We start from the raw sequence: 21,391 nt of genomic DNA on the forward strand, positions 1-21,391 counted from the left end.
GCAATTCTGCGCCTTAACCATTATCAAGGTAGCTTGAGAAATATATTATTAATTTAATCCAAGGTTCCTTCTGGACACTTATTGTATTGGTACATGCTTTCAAGCAGAGTGCTTTATAGCTGAGAGGTAAAATAATATTTTACAATAGTGTTTTGATTTCAAAGCCATCTTCATTTGTACTATCATCTCATTTAATCATCACAGCAGCCCTACAGGAAACTTAACTACTTTGCAGTGAGGAAGCCAAGGCTTAGAAAGGATACATGATAAGCCCAAGATTCAAGGGCAGGACTCAGTCCCGGGTCTTCTGACTCCAAATGTTGGGCAATTTCCACTGCTTTTCTGCAATTAAAAATCTGAGCCCAGGTCATAAGTTGAGCATGTGTAAGGTGGGGATGATCCTACTCACAGTGAAGCTATCTACGGCAGAAGGGAGGGAGAGCAGACAGCAGAGGCCAGTCTCTATGAGCTTGTCCTCAGCGCTGGCTGGCTGTCTTCTACACACTAACTCCTGTAAATGGCACCTCTTTCCCCCATATGATCAAAATGAAATGGAAATAAAGCAAGATTCAATTACTTCCCTGAAATCACATAGCTTAAAAGTGACAAAAGTCAGCTGATAACCTGTCTTTCTGACCCCCAAAGTCATAATTTTCTTATCATATTTCACTAAAAACTCAGCATATTCATTCATGTGGTCGATTATAAAAATCATGGCAAAGAAAAGTTCTCTGTTTTGGGAAGGTTTGTGTTCTTAAGGACACACACATATCCCCCTTTCTTCTTCCAGTCCTCCAGAGAACCTTTCCATGTGACATAGCTGACTTCTCTTCTGCTCCCTGCAGGTTGTGTGCTGGTGGTGTCTATGATTGAACAGCTCACTCAAGTTCACAACTCGACAGTCCAGATCTCAATGGAGAGACTGTGCAGCTACTTGCCTGGTAATGTAAAAAGGGTCACTTGGCTATGGGTCTGATTCTTTTCTCACTTGTGAGCCATCATGAGTGAATTTATACCCTACATGAGTTTACAGAGGAGAATCTGACTGTGTTCTTTCTGTGAGTTGATATTCTTATGGGGATCATAGGGATTAAAAGAAGCACACAAAAGAACACTCTAGGCATTTTTTTTCCCCAGACATTCATTTTCCATCATAGCAGAATGAGATTGCTGTGGACATTTAGGGAGAAAAATGTCAAATGGCCAATTTTTTTATGAATCATTTATAATGATTTGCCCACCTAGTGATCATGACCTTAAGTACCAGGAAGGCAAAAAAATCAATAATAAATAATTTTCAATGATTTATGTTAATTTAACCACATACACATTCTCAAATGCACATACATCCCTTCTAACACAGAGCTTTATTTAGTCCGAAAAGACAATGGATCTTAAAATTCCAAACTGGAAAATAATCTGGGAACAGTCCATTGATATGAATTGGAACTCAATAAAATCACTTACACATCCTGCAAAAGAAGGAAATAATCTGTGGTTTAAACAAATGGTATGCTGTTGTTGTTTAGTTGCTAAATTGTGTTTGGCTCTTTTGTGACCCCATGGACTGTAGCCCACCAGGCTCCTCTGTCCATGGGATTTCCCAGGCAAGAATACTGGAGTGGGTTGCCATTTCCTTCTCCAGGGGATCTTCCTGACCCAGGGATTGAACCTGCATCTCCTGCATTAGCAAGTGGATTCTCTACCATTGAGCCACCTGGGAAGCCTTTAAGCAAATTGTATAGTTGTTTTAAATTTCATCAGAATGAAAATATTGATTCTATTTCCCTTGTATTAGAATATTCTTAGGTGTACAATCACAATGAGTGAACTTCATTGAGAGTCAAATATTCATTCACTTAATGTTAAGGAACTAATTCTCCAAAGATGCCTACATTATTATTTTTAAGTAAGATAGTTGGACTCAAGACAGTTTTATCTTTGACTTAACAAATGCTCTGTCAATGGCATCAATGCACTTTTAGAAAAGTTATTGTTTACAGTCACAATGTACACTCATAAGCTCAGTTTTGTATTTAAAAATAAAAACTAAGAGAATATAATACACAAATACATTTGCTTGCAACGTCCCAGTCTGACTACTGCTAACATTTTGACATAATTGCATCATCTTTCTTTCATGGAATTAGAATGTGACAAATAAACTAGAAGGCGCTTTGGCCTCCCCTGATCCCAGTTTCGTAGTCCTTCTACCTCTCTAGAGAGAACCATTCATGTGAACTTGATGGGTATTAGCTTTGTCAAATTTTATACTTTTACATTCACGTCATTGTCTATGAATCTATAGATGATGTGTAGTATTATCTATGGGTAATTTTTAAATCTTTTCCTGGTAAAAGGAAACAAATGCAGAAAACCACACAAAATAAATGTATAGTTTTATTAGCTATTGAAAGGTGAACATCTTTGTAAACAGAGTCCAGAGGAACAGGGCTGTGTTCAAAAAGGAACAGATTGGTGGCTACTCCAGAAGTCCCATCCACATGCTCCATCTCATCAAAAACTCCTCCTTCTCCCTAAAAAAAGAAAAAAAAAAAAAAAAAACCTGCCTGTTACTATAATCATCCTCTTATATTGCTTTATAACTTTCTCATCCAACTGGGTATCTCCAGACACCATAGTTCTGTTCAGTTTTTAAATTTTTGATGTGTCTTTTAAGTCTCATTTTAATCTACCAGTTTCTTTTCCATCCCTTCCTTTTCCTTGTAAGTGAGCTATGGAATCTGCCCTGTAGTTTCTGCATTTTGTTGGTGCATCCCTGTGGTAGGATTGAATGTGTTTCTCTGTGTCTGTATTTCCTGAAAATGGCAGCTAGATCTGAGGCTTGACCAGACTCCAGTTTGATTTCTTCGGTAAGGCTATAAATGGTGTTTTCTTTCATCAGGAAGCCATCATAAGTGTTTTTCTCTTGTTTTATTTTTGTGATATTAGCACTGTTGATGCTCTATGACTGTTACTGCATTGGGGTTACAAAATGGTGCTGTTCTAATATATCAATTATATTTCATTTAGCAGCTGAAATACATTAGAGTCAGTTTCCCTCATCTTCATTATCATTTAGATATATCTTTAGATAGTTGCTGCTGCTGCTAAGTCACTTCAGTCATGTCCTACTCTTAGCGACCCCATGGACTGCAGCCTGCCATGCTCCTCCGTCCATGGGATTTTCCAGGCAAGAGTACTGGAGTGGGGTGCCATTGCCTTCTCCATTAGATAGTTGAGTTACTGTCTAAAGTTCATTCCTTAGAAGGGACTCGTGGGAACAATATTCCCTGAATTCTTGCATGTATTTTTTCTCCACAGTTACTAATGGTACTATTTATTCTAAGAAAGGCAGGGTAAAAGCTTGATTCTTTTTCTCTACTTGCCAGTTTTCAAATAATTCATTGCCCTTGTGGTATCATCCCAAACTAGTCATTTAGTCAGTTCAGTTCAGTCGCTCAGTCATGTCCAACTCTGCAACCCCATGGACTGCAGCATGTCAGGCCTCCCTGTCCATCACCAACTGCCAGAGTTGACTCAAACTCATGTCCATTGAGTCACTGATGCCATCCATCTCATCCTCTGTCATCCCCTTCTCCTCCCACCTTCAATCTTTTCCAGAATCAGGGTCTTTCCAAATGAGTCAGTTCTTCGCATCAGGTAGCCAAAGTATTGAAGTTTCAGTTTCAGCATCAGTCCTTCCAATGAATATTCAGGACTGATCTCTTTTAGAATGGACTAGTTTGATCTCCTTGAAGTCCAAGGGTCTCTCAAGAGTCTTCTCCAACACCACAGTTCAAAAGCATCAATTCTTCAGCACTCAGCTTTCTTTAGAGTCCAACTCTCTCATCCATACATAACTACTGGAAAAACCATAGCCTTGACTAGACAGACCTTTGTTGGCAAAGTAATGTCCCTAGGTTTTCTTTACAGTATCATTATGAACTCATGAATTCATATGCATTTGATGAGTTTTAGTCTACTTCAGTTATTATCCTTTTGAAGCTCAAATTTGTCTCATCTTTGACCAGTGGGAACTTCTGTAAGCTGACTCCTTTTGACATAAGTCTACATAATCATTGATAGCTTCCTCACTAACTGGTATGAGAGTTGTACTAGCCTGTCTCGTACATTTCCAAGCCCAGGCTTGAAATCAGTCATTTCTCTTAGATGCTCTGGTTTCTTTTAGTGGGAAATAGTATTAAGACCACAAGGTCTGAGTGCATAGGAATGTCATTGCTACTCAGTCGGTCATTCTTTCTAGACTTCTTCTGTTGACAGTGATAGAAAACATACATATATATATTTACTTATATTATTTTAAGATAATACATCAAATGAGTTCATCCTGTCACTTTAAATTCAAATTCAGGACTGCAGGATTTTTTCTTTGCATCTTCTGTCTCATATCGATATCTTCTTTCCACAGTTGAAGTCCTAACTCTTATGGACAAGGGGATTGATTAAATTAAAATATCTCATGATTACTCATTTACCTATTCTCCTTTTCACATACAAGAGGCTCAGGATGTCAATCTTAATTCTACTATTATTAATATATTTTATAATCCTTGAGAGCAGTTAAATTGTTATTTGAATATGCTTTCCCCATATCTCTACACTTTTTAATCATTGTACTGTATTATTTTAGCATACAGCCATTACATACAATATATACATTCCCTTTGCACCCTCATTTAGTTTTAGTTCCATCAGCAACTATAAGACTGATGTTCACCACCAGCCCTTATGCAGATGTCTCTCTAGTCGAGTTACTATCTAAAATTCATTCCTCAGAAACGACTCATGGGAACAATAGGCCCTGAATTCTTGCATGTTAATAACAAGCTGGCTTGTCCTTTATACTTGAAAGTCAGTGTTTTTCCAGATATAAAACTCCTTGGCATGTAATTTCTTTCCCTAAGTGTCGTAAATCGGAGAAGGCAATGGCACCCCACTCCAGTACTCTTGCCTGGGAAATCCCATGGACAGAGGAGCCTGGTGGGCTGCAGTCCATGGGGTCGCTAAGAGTCGGATACGACTGAGCGACTTCACTTTCACTTTTCACTTTCATGCATTGGAGAAGGAAATAGCAACCCACTCCAGTGTTCTTGCCTGGAGAATCCCAGGGATGCGGGAGCCTGGTGGGCTGCCGTCTATGGGGTCGCACAGAGTCGGGCACGACTGAAGTGACTTAGCAGCAGTAACAGCAAGTGTCATAAGTATGTTATTAAAAGTTTAATCATAATCTAATTTTCCTTTTCTTATAAGTTATTTACTGTTTTTGCCTAGTTCGAATGATTTTTTTTCATTTTTATAAAATTTAGTCATTTAACTAGACTATATCTTGGTGTCAGTTGTTGTATGTTGATGTCCTCAAGCACACGGTATGCTCTCTCAATCTGTGGCTTCAAATACATTTTTTTTAAATCTCACAAACTTTGTAGTATTTGCTCAGTTTTCTTGATTTGGTTTTCTTCTTCGGGGATTTACAGTATCCATATTTTAAATCTTCTTTGCCTGTATTAATGATTTTGCCTATCTCTTGAATGAATAATTTAACAATTTCTTTTCTTCAGCTAAGACAGCAAAAGAGATGATTTATCGTATACATGTTACATTCAGCCACAATTGAGAAGATAACTAGTCCAAAAATCACAGGTCCAGGGCAATGGACCTAAAGGGACCCCTTTGATATAAGCAAGGTGGGTCTCTCAAAGGTGGTCAAGGTGATCAGAATAGCTATGGATGTTCCAGATCCACTGAGACAAGTTCTAGATAGTAGGCATGCCATCCAACAATTTGTACCAGCATCACTGGCCTCTAACTTCCCTTATTTCTGCTTCTGTGGTTTCCATGGCTATACGGGTTTCCTTGGACCTCTGCCTCATCTTTCTTCCTTTGTGCTTCAGCTTGTGTGTTCACTTCTTCCTCCACTTCATTCTCATGGCATGGAGGTTTCTGAAAAGATGGCGTTAGGCTGAGAAATTTATTTATTTTTAATTGGAGGATAATTGCTTTACAATATTGTGTTGGTTTCTGCCATACATCAACATGAACTAGCCATGGGCATACGTATGTCCCCTCCTTCTTGAACCTTCCACCCCATCTCACCCCTCTAGGTAATCAGAACACTGGGTTTGAGCTCCCTGTGTCATACAGCAGATTCCTACCAGCTACCTATTTCACACACAGTAATGTGCATATTTCAATACTCTCTCTATTCATCCCACCCTCTCCTTTCCGCCTGTGTCACAAGTCTTTCTCTACATCTGCGCCTCCACTGCTGCTCTGCAGATAGGTTCATTAGTACTATCTTCCTAGACTCCATATACATACATTAATATATGATGAATACTTCTTAATCACTTCATTTCTTTTTTTATCTTGAAAGTTTTCCTCTTTTTCATCTTCTATTTCTTTTACAATGTGAGCTATTGTATGCCTTTCTTCTCACATTCATTCTAATATGGATGTCATTTCTTTTATAATTTTGTGTTCTTTCCTGAATTCTTTTATTCCATTTCTGAGTTTTTTCAGTTCTGATTTCTGTTGTTCTTTCATGTCTTGTATCGTTTTATTAATACTTCTCACTCATTTTAAAATACTGTTATGTTTTAATCCTTTTTTTTTGGCACGATTTTCTGGCATGCTTTTGCTATCTGCAAGGATGTGATTCTGTTCCTTATTCTTTTTTTTCTTCTTATAATAACTTTGTATGGGAGTTGACCTAGATACATTTCTGTTGCTTATTTTTATGTGAAATTATTTTTCCAAAACTCTTCGAAAGAGAAGTGGTTCAGGGCAGCCTCTCCAAATGCACAGAATTCCTTCCTCTGTTGTTTTTGTTGGTGTTAAAAAATAAACACATGGCTGCTTGCATTTTGAGATTTTCTGATTCTATCTTCCTGCCCACTTTTATCTGGATTTTCTCTTTGTTTTGCTTCTATCCAGCTAGTTTCTCCTCAGTGTGAGTCTTATCCTGGAAGGGAGCTCTGGTAGACGAGTTTCTAGCATTCGGGGATGCCTCACCACTCAAATGCCTTTGTCCTTCTAACCCTGAGTCTTTTGTACTCATCTCCTACAGAAGTGGGCTAAACCTCATCCCCGCCTTTCCCACTTTCAGCTGATATTCTTACTGGCCCACCATACTTTGTCATCAATACCCAGGCTGTTTTGGCGATTCATCTATTTACCCCTTGCATCCCTTTACCTTCTCCCACACTTGATAACCCCCAAGTCTCACAGTTGTGAGTGATTTCTTGTTGCCTTAATTGTATTTGGGGGCTCATGGAGATATCTAGTTTTGCTGTAACTAATGTTCATAGTGTTTTGGTTTTTCTATTCAGAAGCTTTATTATTATTATTATTTTTAATTGAGATTCAGTGAAATACGAAAACTCTGCTGCCTCAGAATCCTCCCTTGTGGGGATCTCATTTTTACATCAATAGTTACTGCATATACCACTCTGTAACTTCTGGTTTTCAGTCAACAGTATGTTTTTGGATCTATACATGTCAAGATATACATAGACTTAGGTCGAGCCTCTAAGTTATTCTACAGTCCTTCACCATATAAATGTCCCTTATTTTATTTATCCATCCCTTTATTATTGGACATTCAGCACCTATTATAAACCTTACTTTTTATTCTCACATCTCTGAATTAGAGGAAGAAGAAGAAAATGTTATTATCATTTTACAAGGAAAAAAAATAAATAGTCATAATTATCATTAAGACTTGTTTTGACTAGTTTTCATTTCTGTGTAGCAGACCACACTGATAGATATCACCATTTGTGCCTTGAGTTTGATTTTCTCTTTTTAGGCAAAGTTTTGTTGTTCAAAGGTGAAAGCGTGAGTAAAAATCCTGTTTCTCAGATGATCCTGTTCTAATGTACCAGCAAAACATAAAAATGCATTAACCAAGATTGCTGGTATTCAAGGTTCCATCTTGGCTCCTTCTGACTCTTAACAAAAAATTTTTGTTCAGGTAAAATGAGAGGCTGAAAGTCAGATTCCAGTAAAATAGTAGCTGGCACATCACCAAAGGGAAGCAAAGGAGGTATTTCTGTTTTCAGTAGTGGGCTACCTTTCAATTAGAGGAGATTTTCAAAGAATTCATAAGCCTACTTGGGGGTATTTTCATTTTATTAATTAACATTTATGTCTGGGTGGAAATAAAGCACTCAGTTCAGATTAAAGGCTTTTTCACCTGACAGACAGGAAGGCAGAGTGGACGTTACTGTTTCCATTTTGTGGAGGCGGAAGAACATATAGAACAGTCATGCGAATTGTGTAGGGCAACAGTGGCAGTCTGATCGTTGGCTGAAGATTTCTCCTTCTAGAAGACATCCTAGGACTGCTTTGTTTATGAAATATGAAAACATCCGCACTGCCTGAGTACACCCAATGTTGCCTTCTCTCTGGAGAGCCAGGAGAATGGGAGAGAGGGGAAGTCAAATTATGCACAGCAACAGTTAGGATTTTTAAAATTACTTTTAAGTAATACTGCTTTTACCTCCAAAGCTAAATAAGTTTATAAAACATAACCTTAGCAGAAAAAAGCATGCAGAAACATTCTTGAGAATAATCACTCAGTAAATCATGTTGGCCTTTCCTGTGCCTGGGAAGACAGTTTTTTCGAATTGTGCAAAATACTTCTGACCTTCAGTTTCACCCACTGCTTTTGCCTCTGGCTCTCATTAGTAAACACCTTGGAAGAATCTCAGAATTGTTAATGGAAAAATGATTAATAGAATCATTCTCACCAGGGGTCAGCAGACTCCTATGCCCTCAGTGTCTTGCTAGAACTTCACTTTCTTGGGTCACCTGTGCAGAAATCTTATCTCCGTGGAGTATGATAGTTAAAAACTGATGTCAACTTAAAATGAGAAAGGCAACTCTCTTCGCATTCTGTAGGCTCTGAAAATCTACATGCACCCTTAGAACACACAGCCACAGAACTATCTTGGTGGTCAACTCATTGTGTTTTAAATTTCTAATTAGTAAGTTGGTATACACCTGCCATACCCGAGGTAGATGAGGCATCAAAAAATGTCCTAAGTACATTGAAATGCATACTACAAATAACTTGGGCTTTTGGAATAAAAGATTTTAATCTCTTACTGAACCATTCTACCCTTGAGGAAGCCTTCAATTCTCAAAGTTTCTTCTCATAGAATGAGGGTGAAAAAACCACTCCCTCAAAAGTCTCTTATGAGAAAAGAAATGATGGTAAACCTAAAGGTGACTTACTACCTGAAATGTTCTAGGTTTTATTTACACCCATATATATGGATACACTTAACATATGATGACTGTGCAATTGTTTCTTTTTTAACCTTCCTTTGCCTTTGGAATTGGCCATACCTTTTTATCCCTATGCTGTTTCAAGTCCTTTTCATTCTGTAGAAATTAAACGCTCTTGTAACTTCCTGGCCGCAAGCACAATTTAACTGTAGACTTTTTACATCAGATAGGTTACCAGCACTATGTTGGTGTCAATCTTTTGTTCAGTTGTAGCAATAACAGGTTATCGCCTAATTATGGCTGACTGGGCCCGATCAGGCTTTTTCTAGAGACTTTGCCTATCTCTGCTCTGTCGTCTTCTAGGTCTATCTAGAGTTTAGCTCTCAGAAACCCAGCTCGTGTCCCACATTAGCCATTTCTGCAGTAGCCTGTCATTCTTAACCATCACGAAATTTGAGGAAACTGATTGTTGGCCCTGCACAGAAGGTTAGGAAATGTTGCCACTTACTTCAACTTGAGCAAAACAAGATTCCAGAAAAAATACACACATACACACACATGCACACGGAAGCATCTCTTATTTTACCAGAAAGAAAAAAAATTGTTCCCTGCCTTTCAGGCAACACTGCAAGTGTATCAAAGAACACCTGGTGTCCATTTTTAAATTGCTCTGCTCTTGGCTAAACTAGTTCTCACGAACAACACTGGAAACTCATTCCAAAGTGCGTTACAAGTCTGTGTAAGTTTGAATGTCAGTTATATAATCCTCCAACTTCCAAGACAACATAGTGAAGGGGACTGAATCCTACTCCTACATTTTTCAGATGAGGAAACTGAAACCCAGAAGGGAAATCAACCTGACCAAGGTCAAAGCCAGTTACCCAGTGCTGAAACCCAAGTCTCTGAGTTCTGGAGCATCAAAGTTCCTTAGGACCCCTAAAAAGGAACACCCAAGGGGGTGCTGTTTTTATTTTATAGCAGTAGTGTTGAGATTTAGTTCAATTATACATGCATTTAAAGTGTATACTTCAATTAATAATTAAGTCACTTAGTTGTGTCTGACTCTTTGCAACCCCATGAACTGTAGCCCACCAGGCTCCTCTGTCCATGGAATTTTCCAGGCAAGAATACTGGAGTGGATAGCCATTCTCTTCTCCAGGGGATCTTCCCAACCTAAGGATTGAACACATGTCTCCTGCACCACAGGTGCATTCTTTACCATCTGAGCCACCAGGAAAGCCCAAGAATGCTGGAGTGGGTAGCCTATCCCTTTTCCAGGGGATCTTCCTGACCCAGGAATGGAAACGGGGCCTCATGCAGTGCAGGCAGATTCTTTACCAGCTGAATGGAGTTGTATGTCCATCACCACCATATATTTAAGAATATTTTCATTATATCAACAAGGACCTCCACCCACCTCAGTTGCCCACTCCTAACCATCCATTCCTTCCAGCCCTAAGCAACCACAAGTTGACTTTCTGTCTCTATGAATTTGCCTATTGTGGTCATCTCATATAAATGCAACCACAGAAGCATGTTTCTTTCATTTAGCATAATTAATGTTCATCCATGTTGTACCATGTATCAGAAAGTCATTACTCTTTATAGCTGAATACCATTTTGTTATGCGTAGATAGACTATTTTTTTCATCCATTCAGTCATTAATGGACGTTTGGATTGAATTGTTTCCACTTATTTGATTTTATATAAAGATAATTCCACTATGAACATTCATGTGTAAGTTTTTGTGTGGAAATGTTTGTATTCTTTTGGGTATATGCCAGCAGTGGGCTTGTTGGCACACATAGTAACCCTATATTTAACCTTTTGAGGACCTGTCAGACTGTTTACCAAAGTGGTTGTACCATTTTATATACCTGCCAGCAGAATATGAAGATTCTAATTTCTTCATGGCCTCATCATTTCTTGTGCTTATCTTTATTTTTATTCTAGCATATCATAGTGGGTGTGAAGTGGCATCTCATTGTGGTTTTTAACATTTTCCTCTAACAGCTAATGATGTTGACCATCTTTTCATGTGCTTATTAGCTATTTGTGTAACTTCTTTGGAGAATATCTAGTCAGACGCATTTTGAAAATGTTTGGTACAATTCACCAGTGAAGCTGTCTGGCCCTGGGCTTTCCTTTATGGGACATTTTTGATTACTAGTTAAATCTCTTGTTATATCTCTATTAAGATTGTCTATTTATTCTTAAGTCAGTTTCAGCAGTCTGTCTTTCTAGGAATTTGTCCATTTCTTCTAAATTATCTAATTTGCTGCCATGCAGATGTCATAGTATTTCCTTATCATTCTTTTTATTTCTGAAAGGTCCATAGTAATGTGCGATAGGTTTTAAGTTCCTATTTAAAAAGCATAATGAATTTGAAGTCTTGTGCTTTATCACGAAAAAAAAAAGTCCCATGAAACTATTTTAATATGAAGGTAGTATTTACATTGGGCCTCCCTTATGGTTATTTACCATTAAGAATCTGCCTGCAATGCAGGAGACTCTGGTTCAATTGCTGGGTTGGGAAGATGCCCTGGAGAACGGATAGGCTACCCACTCCAGTATTCTTGCCTGGAAAATTCCATAAGACAGAGGAGCCTGGTGGGCTACAGTCCATGCTGTCACAAAGAGTGGAACATGCATAAGTGATGAACACTGTCTCTTTCAAGAGTACTAGAGCGAGTTCCCATATTTACCTTGTTGTTCCACTACCCTACTCCCCAAATAACTGGCAGCCCAGTTTGAGGTAAACAGGACAAGAAAAATTCCCAGGGAGAGTTTCCCATCTGTTCCTGGACAGTCCATCTATCCTAACCTTGCTAAAGTCCTCCTTGGAATGACCAGGGTTCCACAATGGCTGACAAAGCAGAGAAACAGGGCCAGAGAGTTAACAGGTTTCATTGTGCAAACAGATTGATGCACAAAGCCTTCCTGTACTGTCATAACAGGGGAGGCAGGAGGAAGGGGATTGTTTAGGTAATGGGTTTGTGTGTGCCTATGTGTGTGCTCTCTCTGGTGTAGATGGCAATACAGAGACACCTGTGACTGTTAGTATCTTTTTATCTCTGGGATACCAACAGCAAAAGCTAAATAGTCAAAGTCAAGGCTTTTTTCCCCCCAAATGAATACCAGAGAAGAATATTTTCAACAAAGCAATACTTCAGATTATTTACTTTCCAGCAAATCCTGTTTCTATCATTAACAGATGAGATCCTCACTACCATTCAGACGTTCCCTGCTACACAAAAGAAAATGAGACTCCAGAATTTAACTGTATTTTTATCAAAAACTAGCCTTCTTTAGCATGTATAGTAAGCAAAGTAGCATTTACATAAACCAGAGCTGGAAGTGATATTTTCATGGATACAATAACTGTAACATTTCTCCCAAATCCTTATAATTAATCACTCGAATTAATGATAAATTAAGCACTCAGCTTCAGTTCCTAGTAAAGATCATTATTGACTCATGTGTTAAATTCATCATAATAATCTATTTCCCCTGCTTTATCTTTCTTAGAAAAACTGTTCTTGAAGACCACTTGCTATTTAGTGGTACATATATTTGGACCAGACATCACAAAACTGTGAGTATACTAATACATTCATCTGATTCAGTTGCTGGGACATGGTGGGAGGTGGGGAGAAAACTGGGAGATGGCCGGCTCCATTTCCAGCCGGATGTACTTACTGTACACGACATAAGTCCTATCTGGTTCTTGTTAATAGTAGAAAATTCAAACCTGACTCAGATCGTCATCCTAGGCAAAGGCTCTCTTCAAATTACTGTGTGGCAACTTGGCTCAGTTTCTCTCCAAGGGCCGTTTGGAAGAATTTTGACCAATAATGCCAATAAATGGGGAGATCCTAGTGGCTGGGACTGGATGTCTGCCCCCTTCTCTTGGGCTTTCCCTCCACTCCCTCCTGGATTCTCAGGCCGTATGCTTCTCAGGTTCTTCTCTTCTTGCCTCCCACTTGCTGGCTGCCTGGCCTTCTCCTCTTCTCCAACCCCTGCCCCTTAGGATCCTGTATGCATGCCATTGTCATTTTCTGTCTGCTTCCTTTCTTCTACCTTTATTTCTTCTTTGAGCTCAGGACACTGAATCAGACACATCATATTCCTGTCCATGGCTCTTTCTCATCAAGAATCCAAACTTGGCTTTCTTGCATTTCTTATCCAGTTATTTACCTAGTTATTCTGAATAATGTCATTAGCCCCCAAACCTACCACCCAAAGCAAAGTCTGGACCTTGACAATAACTTACCCTAACCACAGGGTCTCTGTCTTTATTCTCATGATTTTCTCCACCCAAGTATTAAAGTCCATGTTCATCATTCTCTTGTTTTCCTTTTTGTATAGTTATATATATATATATATGTATATTTTTATTAATATAATACATTATAATCATAAAATAATATATAAGTAATTATTAAAATCTATTATGATTATTTTCTATATTCCTTTAAAGCATATTTTAAAATTTTAGTTATTTCTTTATGAAGAGATTATCACATCATTCATAATCTTTGGGGACTTACCACTTAAAATTGTATGTCTAAGATTCATCCATAGATTCGTGGCATTGCTGTAGTTCATGCACTCTGAGTACATAGAATATCCCATTGTGTCTCTACAAGAATCTATTCCCTCACTCTCCCATTGATGGGTATTTGGCTTGTTTTCTGATTTTCTCTTTTGTGAAGAAAGTGCTGCTGTGAACGTTCTTACATGGTTCCTGTTTTATATGCCCTTAGCCTCAGAGCAGAGTGGCTCAGAGAAACTACCCCCACAGCAGGGTAGCCTGCAGTTAAAGATTTCTAAAGACAAAAGAAACTTAAAACAATACAGACCAGAGGGACAATCAGTGCTCCATCGTGCTGTGCCCCTGCCTCTATTTATGTTAATCTCAGTCTACTGTGGTCAGTGATTTTTCATGGACCCTGGACTGGGAGTGTTTAGAAGGCAGGGATTCCCATCTTCTTAGCTCATCTGTCTATTACTGCCACTGCCTCCTAACAGGACCCCAGGCCTGCTGGATCCCCCATTGCCCTGCAAGTCCATAATCCACATTCTAGCTGGTCAAATAGCTTCTTAATGCAAAACTAACTATGGCAATCTCCAACATAAAGTTTTTTACACACTTTACAGGATTCCTTAGCCCCCTGCACAAAGCTGTTTATGGCCTTATCTCTGAGAACATGTTCAGACTCATCCCTGGCTCTTCTATAGCATACCACGCTCCAAAACAGTTGTAATTTTCCACACACACCAGAAGGTTTTTGCTTCAGGACTTTTGCGTGAAATGTTCCCTCATCTCCTACTTCTTTAGATCTTAGTTCCAGGGTCACTTCCTCTGGAAGTTTCCCTGACTCTCCCCAGGCTAAGATAGATACCTCCAACACACACACACACACACACTCACACAAATTCTTCCTTTCCTATGCAAACTCCTGTGTGCTTTTCACATCTGTCTGTAATGTAATTCTCCATTTACTTTTCTAAGTTGCTAATGAGATTGAAATACTTCTGAGAACTAAGACTACATTTTTTAATCTAAGCAAAATATTAATACTTAAGCAAAATACTGAATATACAGAAGGAAGGAAAAAAGGAGGAAGGAGGGATCTTTGTATCACCAGAAAGAGAAGTCGTTCAGTCATGTCCAACTCTTTGCAACCCCATGGACTGTAGCCTACCAGGCTTCTATGTCCATGGGATTTTCCAGGCAAGAGTACTGGAGTGGGTTGCCATTTCCTTCTCCAGGGGATCTTCCTGACCCAGGGATCGAACCCAGGTCTCCTGCATTGCAGACAGATGCTTTACCATCTGAGCCACCAGGGAAGCCTGTAACAGCAGGGCTTGGGGCAATACTTAAGCATAGAAAGTCTTCGATAAACATTCGTTAAATTGATTAATTCTTTTTAAAAACAAAATTATCACCACAGATGAACTCTGACTAGACTGCTTCAAAGAAAATTACTTGAACATATAAAAAAAGAAAAAAAAATAGCCTATAGTGAATCTGTTTACACACCTAGTCTGAGCCAGGTGCGCTGGGGAAACATCAGCTTGGCCAGAGAGGTTTTCTTGGACCTGGATTAGGGGACTGGAGAGTCACAGAGGCCAAAAAAGGGCAGTACACACAGATATCTAAAAGGGATATCAGAGATTAGCTACCAAGTGTGCTGGGAGTAATAGGGAAGTGGCCTGGCTTCACTGGGACATCCATTGTTATTCTATAGCTGGCTGGAGGGTGCTGAGTGCAAGAGCCAGGTAAGCATGGGATCAAAGGGAGGACAGACTTTGCACTAATACTATAGGTGTGGACTGTACAAGAGACAGTCACCACCTCAAATAACTACAAATGGACACAGAGGGTTGAGAAAGAATGGGCCCAGCAAGCCATTGAAAGAGTAGGTGATAGGGAAAGGAGGAAAGTTCTTTCTTTGAGATGACTCAAAGTTATAAGATGGCTAATTCTCACTAGCATGGGATAAGCCACTATGAAGAAAGATAGATGTAATAAACAATCCCTCTTTGCGGTTCCATCCGCTGTTAGTTTTGTTTGTGAGTAATTTTTCAGGACCCATATTAGTTGTTTGCTGATAGAAATTTCTCTTCCTATGGTGGCCTCTTCTTACAGCTTGTTTTAATCAATCACATGAAGTTCTGGGTTGATGTAGACCCTGAACATGACAATCTTATAATTTAGTTTTACCTAAATTTCAGGCTTCCAATATTAAATGTGTTTCCTAACCCAGAGGGCATCTCTCCTCATTATTTCACACCAGTCAATTCTCAGTGATTCATGGGCTAATTATTCAGCAATTACATTTTCTACCCACTGGCAAACCACAAGATATTGTTAGGAAGTGGGGCACTTAGCATTCAGGCATTCATTCCCCCAAGAACCCAGGTCAGACAGGGTGGGGCTACTTCCAGGAGCAGCCTGGCCCAGCCAGCAACCAGGGGCCTAGTCCTCCTTGTTCTGACATCCACTGTGCCAAATATTGCCAACCAAACCTGATGCTGGTCTTCTGCTCATCTCCCTTGTTTCATAGTATCTATGCTCTCAATCATAAATTCCTATATTCCAACTTAAGAGTTCTCAGAGATCAGGAGAGGCCTAAACTACTAACACATTTAGAAGAAAAATGCAAAACAGAGTTTATAACAATTTTGATACACCTTAAGTGTAATTAATGTATTTTTAAAGGACAAAAATATAAAGTATTACAACTGAGCCATTCACAGGACAATGGCAAAGGGGTGGGAGGGAAGCTCAAGAGGGAGGTGATATATGTATACTTAACAGCTGATTCACATTGTTGTACAGCAGAAACTAACATACCATTATAAAGCAATTATCCTCCAATTAAAAAAAAATCCTAGGATAAACCATAATGGAAAAGAATAATAAAAAACCCTGTGTATATATATATATATGCTGCTATTGCTACTGCTAAGTCGCTTCAGTCGTGTCCGACTCTGTGCGACCCCATAGACAGCAGCCCACCAGGCTCCCCTGTCCCTGGGATTCTCCAGGCAAGAATACTGAACTGGGTTGCCATTTCCTTCTCCAATGCATGAAGGTGAAAAGTGAAAGTGAAGTCGCTCAGTCCTGTCTGACCCTGAGCGACCCCATGGACTGCAGCCTACTGGGCTCCTCATGGAGCCCATGTAGATCCCCATGGGATTTTTCAGGCAAGAGTACTGGAGTGGGGTGCCATTGCCTTCTCCGATCTATATATATAGATATATAGATATAAGAAAATTGCCTTGCTATATAACAGGAATTAACATTGTAAATCAGCTATAATTCAATAAGAGTAAATAAGGAAAAAATAACTACAAGATTTCTAGAAATGATTAAATTCATAGTATACTCTGAAGAGCATAGTCCAGAAGTGGGATAAAAGTGTTAAGTCATATGAGGAAGATCTTTTTTCAATGCTATGAGTGCGTCTCTGCGACTATATATTAATGCATAAATCCTCCCTTGGAAGTGATGTCAAAGGTTTAAATTTGAGAGCTTTCATGTGTGAAAGGCCCTGTCCTTGCTCTCTGCCATAGGCTATCACTCTACCTGTCTGTCCAAACTTAACCCTGACCTTGCTCCCTTCTTCTGAGTTATGATGATGATGAACGATCATCAGCATTGACTTCATTCTACCATGATCCTAATTAAATTTGTTAATTAGCTCTGTCAAATGTATTGAAGTTTCCTGCCCACAAGACTCACTCCTGTAAAGGTCATAAAAGGATATAAATTGAAATGTGACCATTTTGGTCTTATTTGCTGCTCTGGAAAAGAGAAAGCAATGTTGAGTGGGAATAGTTATTACAGGTTTAGAGATTTCCTAAGTGAAAGTGAAAGTTGCTCAGTCATGTCCAACTCTTTACAACCCCATGGAATTCTCCAGGCCAGAATACTGGAGCGGGTAGCCTTTCCCTTCTCCAGGGGATCTTCCCAACCCAGGGATTGAACCCAGGTCTCCCACATAGCAGGCAGATGCTTTACCACCTGAGCCACCAGGGAAGCCCAAGAATACTAGAGTGCATAGCCTGTCCCTTCTCCAGTGGATCTTCCTGATGCAGGAATCAAACCAGGGTGTCCTGAATTGCAGGTGGATTCTTTACCGGCTGAGCCACCAGGGAAGCCCCTGGTAGGAAATTTGGAGATTTCCTAAGGATTTCACAAAGTATGTGTAGCCTAGGCTTTGTCCTGAGGTTGGTCAAGAGCACACATGCTACTTTGCCACTTTTTTGCAGCTTGCACATCCTTGTCGTGATACACTTGTCTGGACATATGAGGCTCAGCATTTTCTATTCTTGTCCAAAGGAGTGCTTCTCACATTCAGTCTTTCTGATGATAAAACTCTGGTCTTAGAGGATTTGGGAGGGATACCACATGCCCAGCCTCCCTCTCCTATTTTTCAGTTAGAGAACACCAGTCTGAATGAGGGGCCCCCATCTTCACTCTCATATTCAAGTTCACTTACTTGAAATTGTGCTCTATTTGCAGGGGAAACAGAATAGGTGGACACCATATGATGAGTTGGCTCTTGTGGTTCTGAATTGCCACAGATGGGATATTGGCCTTAGGTTAAAAAAAAAAAAAATTAAGCAGAGCCCTATTTATCACCCTTCTGAGTCCACTAAATACCAGATTCCCACAAAGACAGCAGTCATCAGTTAAATAAATGAACCATTAAATCGAGAACAGATGTGTGAAAACAGTCACCCTCTCCTGATTTACTGACCCTGGGTAGATATTACTTTGGTAATGGACCTTGTGTGTCACAAATAGCTTGTCCCACTGCTTAGCCACCTTTAAGTTGGTTACCTTCCCCTCCACCTCCCATGCGGAAACCCTGGGGCCAAGTGGATGATTCATGATGATCTCGCTTTGCCCTCTTAACTCAGGTGCTCACAAAAGGCTGAAAAGCCATCTTGCCAGTCACGTTGTTAGTCTCATTCAGCTGGAATGAAATTTGGAAGCCGTGATCTTAGCCTATGTTTTCACATACTGCTACTGCTAAGCTGCTAAGTCACTTCAGTCATGTCCGACTCTGTGCTACCCCATAAACGGCAGCCCACCAGGCTCCCCCATCCCTGGGATTCTCCAGGCAAGAACACTGGAGTGGGTAGCCATTTCCTTCTCCAGTATGTTTTCACATACTAGTGACCTTCAATTTTTTTTTCTTTTTTATTGAAGTATAGTTGATTTATAATATTGTCTAAGTTTCAAGGGTACAACAAAGTGATTTGATTATGCATATATTTCTTTATTTTATTTTCCATTATAGTTTATTGCAAGATATTAGATACAGTTCCCTGTGCTACACAGTAAAACCTTGTTGTTTATCTATTTCGTATGTTAGTCTGCATCTGTTAATCCCATATTCCTAATTTATCCCTCCCATCTTCCCCTTTGGTAACCTTAAGTCTGTTTTCTATATCTATGAGTTTATTTCTATTTTGTATATAAGTTCATTTGAGCTATTTTTTATATTCTACATATAAGTAATATCATATAATATTTGTCTTTGTCTGACTTACTTCACTTATGATAATCTTCAGGTCCATCCGTGTTGCAGCAAATGGCATTATTTTATTCTTTTTTATGGTATCATTTAATTCTTTTGTATTCATTTTCTTGGTTTAAGAAGCGTGTTGGGAGTGGCAGGTAGAAACTGAATATGGAGGCTTTGTTTTAGCCCCTTCAAATCTAAACATAAACCCAAATGCTTGAAGAACACTATCCTTACATCATCCCCAGGGGAAAAAGTCAAAGGTAAAAAAATAAATTTACTTTAAAAGGAAAAGAGATGCTTTGATTACACCTAAGAAAATGATTTCGGTTGTTTAAGGCCATATCATAAAGATATTTTTTGCTATAAGGCTCAGCAAACTTTAAAATATTGTTACACTCCTGTCCATTTCTCCTATCTCAATTTTATTTATGGCTTTTCCAGAAAAGCATCCCAGTGCCCATGCAAGAGGCTGGCTTACAGCTCAGTGCTGTTAGCCCCTCTCTCCCTGCGCCCAGGACCTTAATGTGAAAGTAGAATGCAAGTGGCAGGAAATTGTTCTGATCCAGCAGCTACACAGGACTGGACTCAAAGGCCATGCCAGAATCCATTCCGGGGATTTACCTTCTTTTGAAATTACTTCTGCTTTCTAATGCCTGAGAGCTTTTAAATAGCCTTTGTTTTACCCTATTTCCCTCCAGATTCAGAGCAGATATGAATGCTGATGTGGTGTGTCACACCCTGGAGTTTTGTAAACAGGATCCCGGCCAACCCTTGTGTCACCTCTATCCCCTTCCCAAGGTGAGTGGTTTTTCATTCCGAACGTCAGATCACAATGACACGCAAGCCCTTTGGACATGTTGTAAAGGGAGGTTCAGCTTCCCTGGCTCCGTGGTTTGGGACAGGAACCTGCAAAACGACATTTTCCATTACATCACCCAAAATAATATTCCCAAAGTTCAACTTAAATGCCTCCCCCATGCTGCCAAAGAATGTCTTTGCTGTTTATTTTGGACTGTAATCTAGACTTGGGCAGGCAGTACATAGGAAATCTGGCCAGCCAAGGTGAGGAGAGGTTAAATCCCTCTCTACCCCTTAAAATTCAAGCAAGTTACTTTTATAGAGTGACCAACTCATGTATTTTGCCTACGACTTTTCTGGTATCAGCAATGGAAATCCCACATCCTGGGAAAACTCAGGCATTTGGTTCCCCTAGTCTAAGTTTTATTGTTCTCACTAATGTGGGCCTAATCAAATACCTGAAATACCTCCCTACTACATTTGTTGGGGAAAGTAGGTAAATTAATACATATAAAATGCTTAGTGCAATACCAGCTGTGTAAATAAGTATTAATAAAATGGTAGCTAATATAATTATTACCAATATTATTATTATTCAGAGATAGCTGTTCAGAATACCCTGTGTGCATTTTATCATGTTGGACAATTTTTTTTTGGAATGCAGACAGAGAAAGGCAAGTGTTGACACAATTTCCTGCTAATGCTGTGTGCTTAGTCATATCTGACTCTTTGCAATTCCATGAACTGTAGCCCATGAGGCTCCACTGTCCATGGAGTTTTCCAGGCAAAATTACTAGAGTGGGTTGCCATTTCCTACTCCAGTGGATCTTCCTGACCCAGAGATCAGACCTGCGTCTCCTGCATCTCTTGTCCTGGCAGGCAGACTCTTTACCACTAGGGCCACCTGGGAAGCCTTACCCATGCTATGAATGAAATATAAGATTAGATCTGGTTGGGTATCAAAATAATGATTTTCAGAAACTTCCTATGAAAATAAAATAAAACAAAATTTTATGCCCCCTTTCCCATAATTGTAGTCTTTCTGTGTATAACATAACAGGCTTCTGATTACTTGTCATTTCCTTTTTATTTTTATTGAAAAAAGGCCAGTTTAACACACTTTTGGTCTTGGCATGGTTTTGCTGACTGGCAATATTAAATATCATGATCCTAAAAGATGATGCTGTTATTAAAGTGCTGCACTCAATATCTCAGCAAATTTGGAAAACTCAGCAGTGGCCACAGGACTGGAAAAGGTCAGTTTTCATTCCAATCTGAAAGAAGGGCA

The 21,391-nt window shown here is 39.4% G+C and overlaps 1 protein-coding gene across 2 annotated transcripts in view; it reads left to right on the top strand.

The window, feature by feature from the left end:
- AOAH (acyloxyacyl hydrolase) overlaps positions 1 to 21,391 on the top strand; it is a 184,766-nt gene that overhangs the window by 17,727 nt on the left and 145,648 nt on the right. For both annotated transcript variants that reach the window (XM_015469383.3, NM_001078096.2), the window contains 3 exon segments: positions 846 to 941; positions 12,785 to 12,851; positions 20,004 to 20,103. In XM_015469383.3, the coding sequence (XP_015324869.2) occupies positions 846 to 941; positions 12,785 to 12,851; positions 20,004 to 20,103 (263 nt within the window).

Source organism: Bos taurus, chromosome 4 (genome assembly GCF_002263795.3).
Source record: "Bos taurus isolate L1 Dominette 01449 registration number 42190680 breed Hereford chromosome 4, ARS-UCD2.0, whole genome shotgun sequence".
Lineage (NCBI taxonomy): Eukaryota > Metazoa > Chordata > Mammalia > Artiodactyla > Bovidae > Bos > Bos taurus.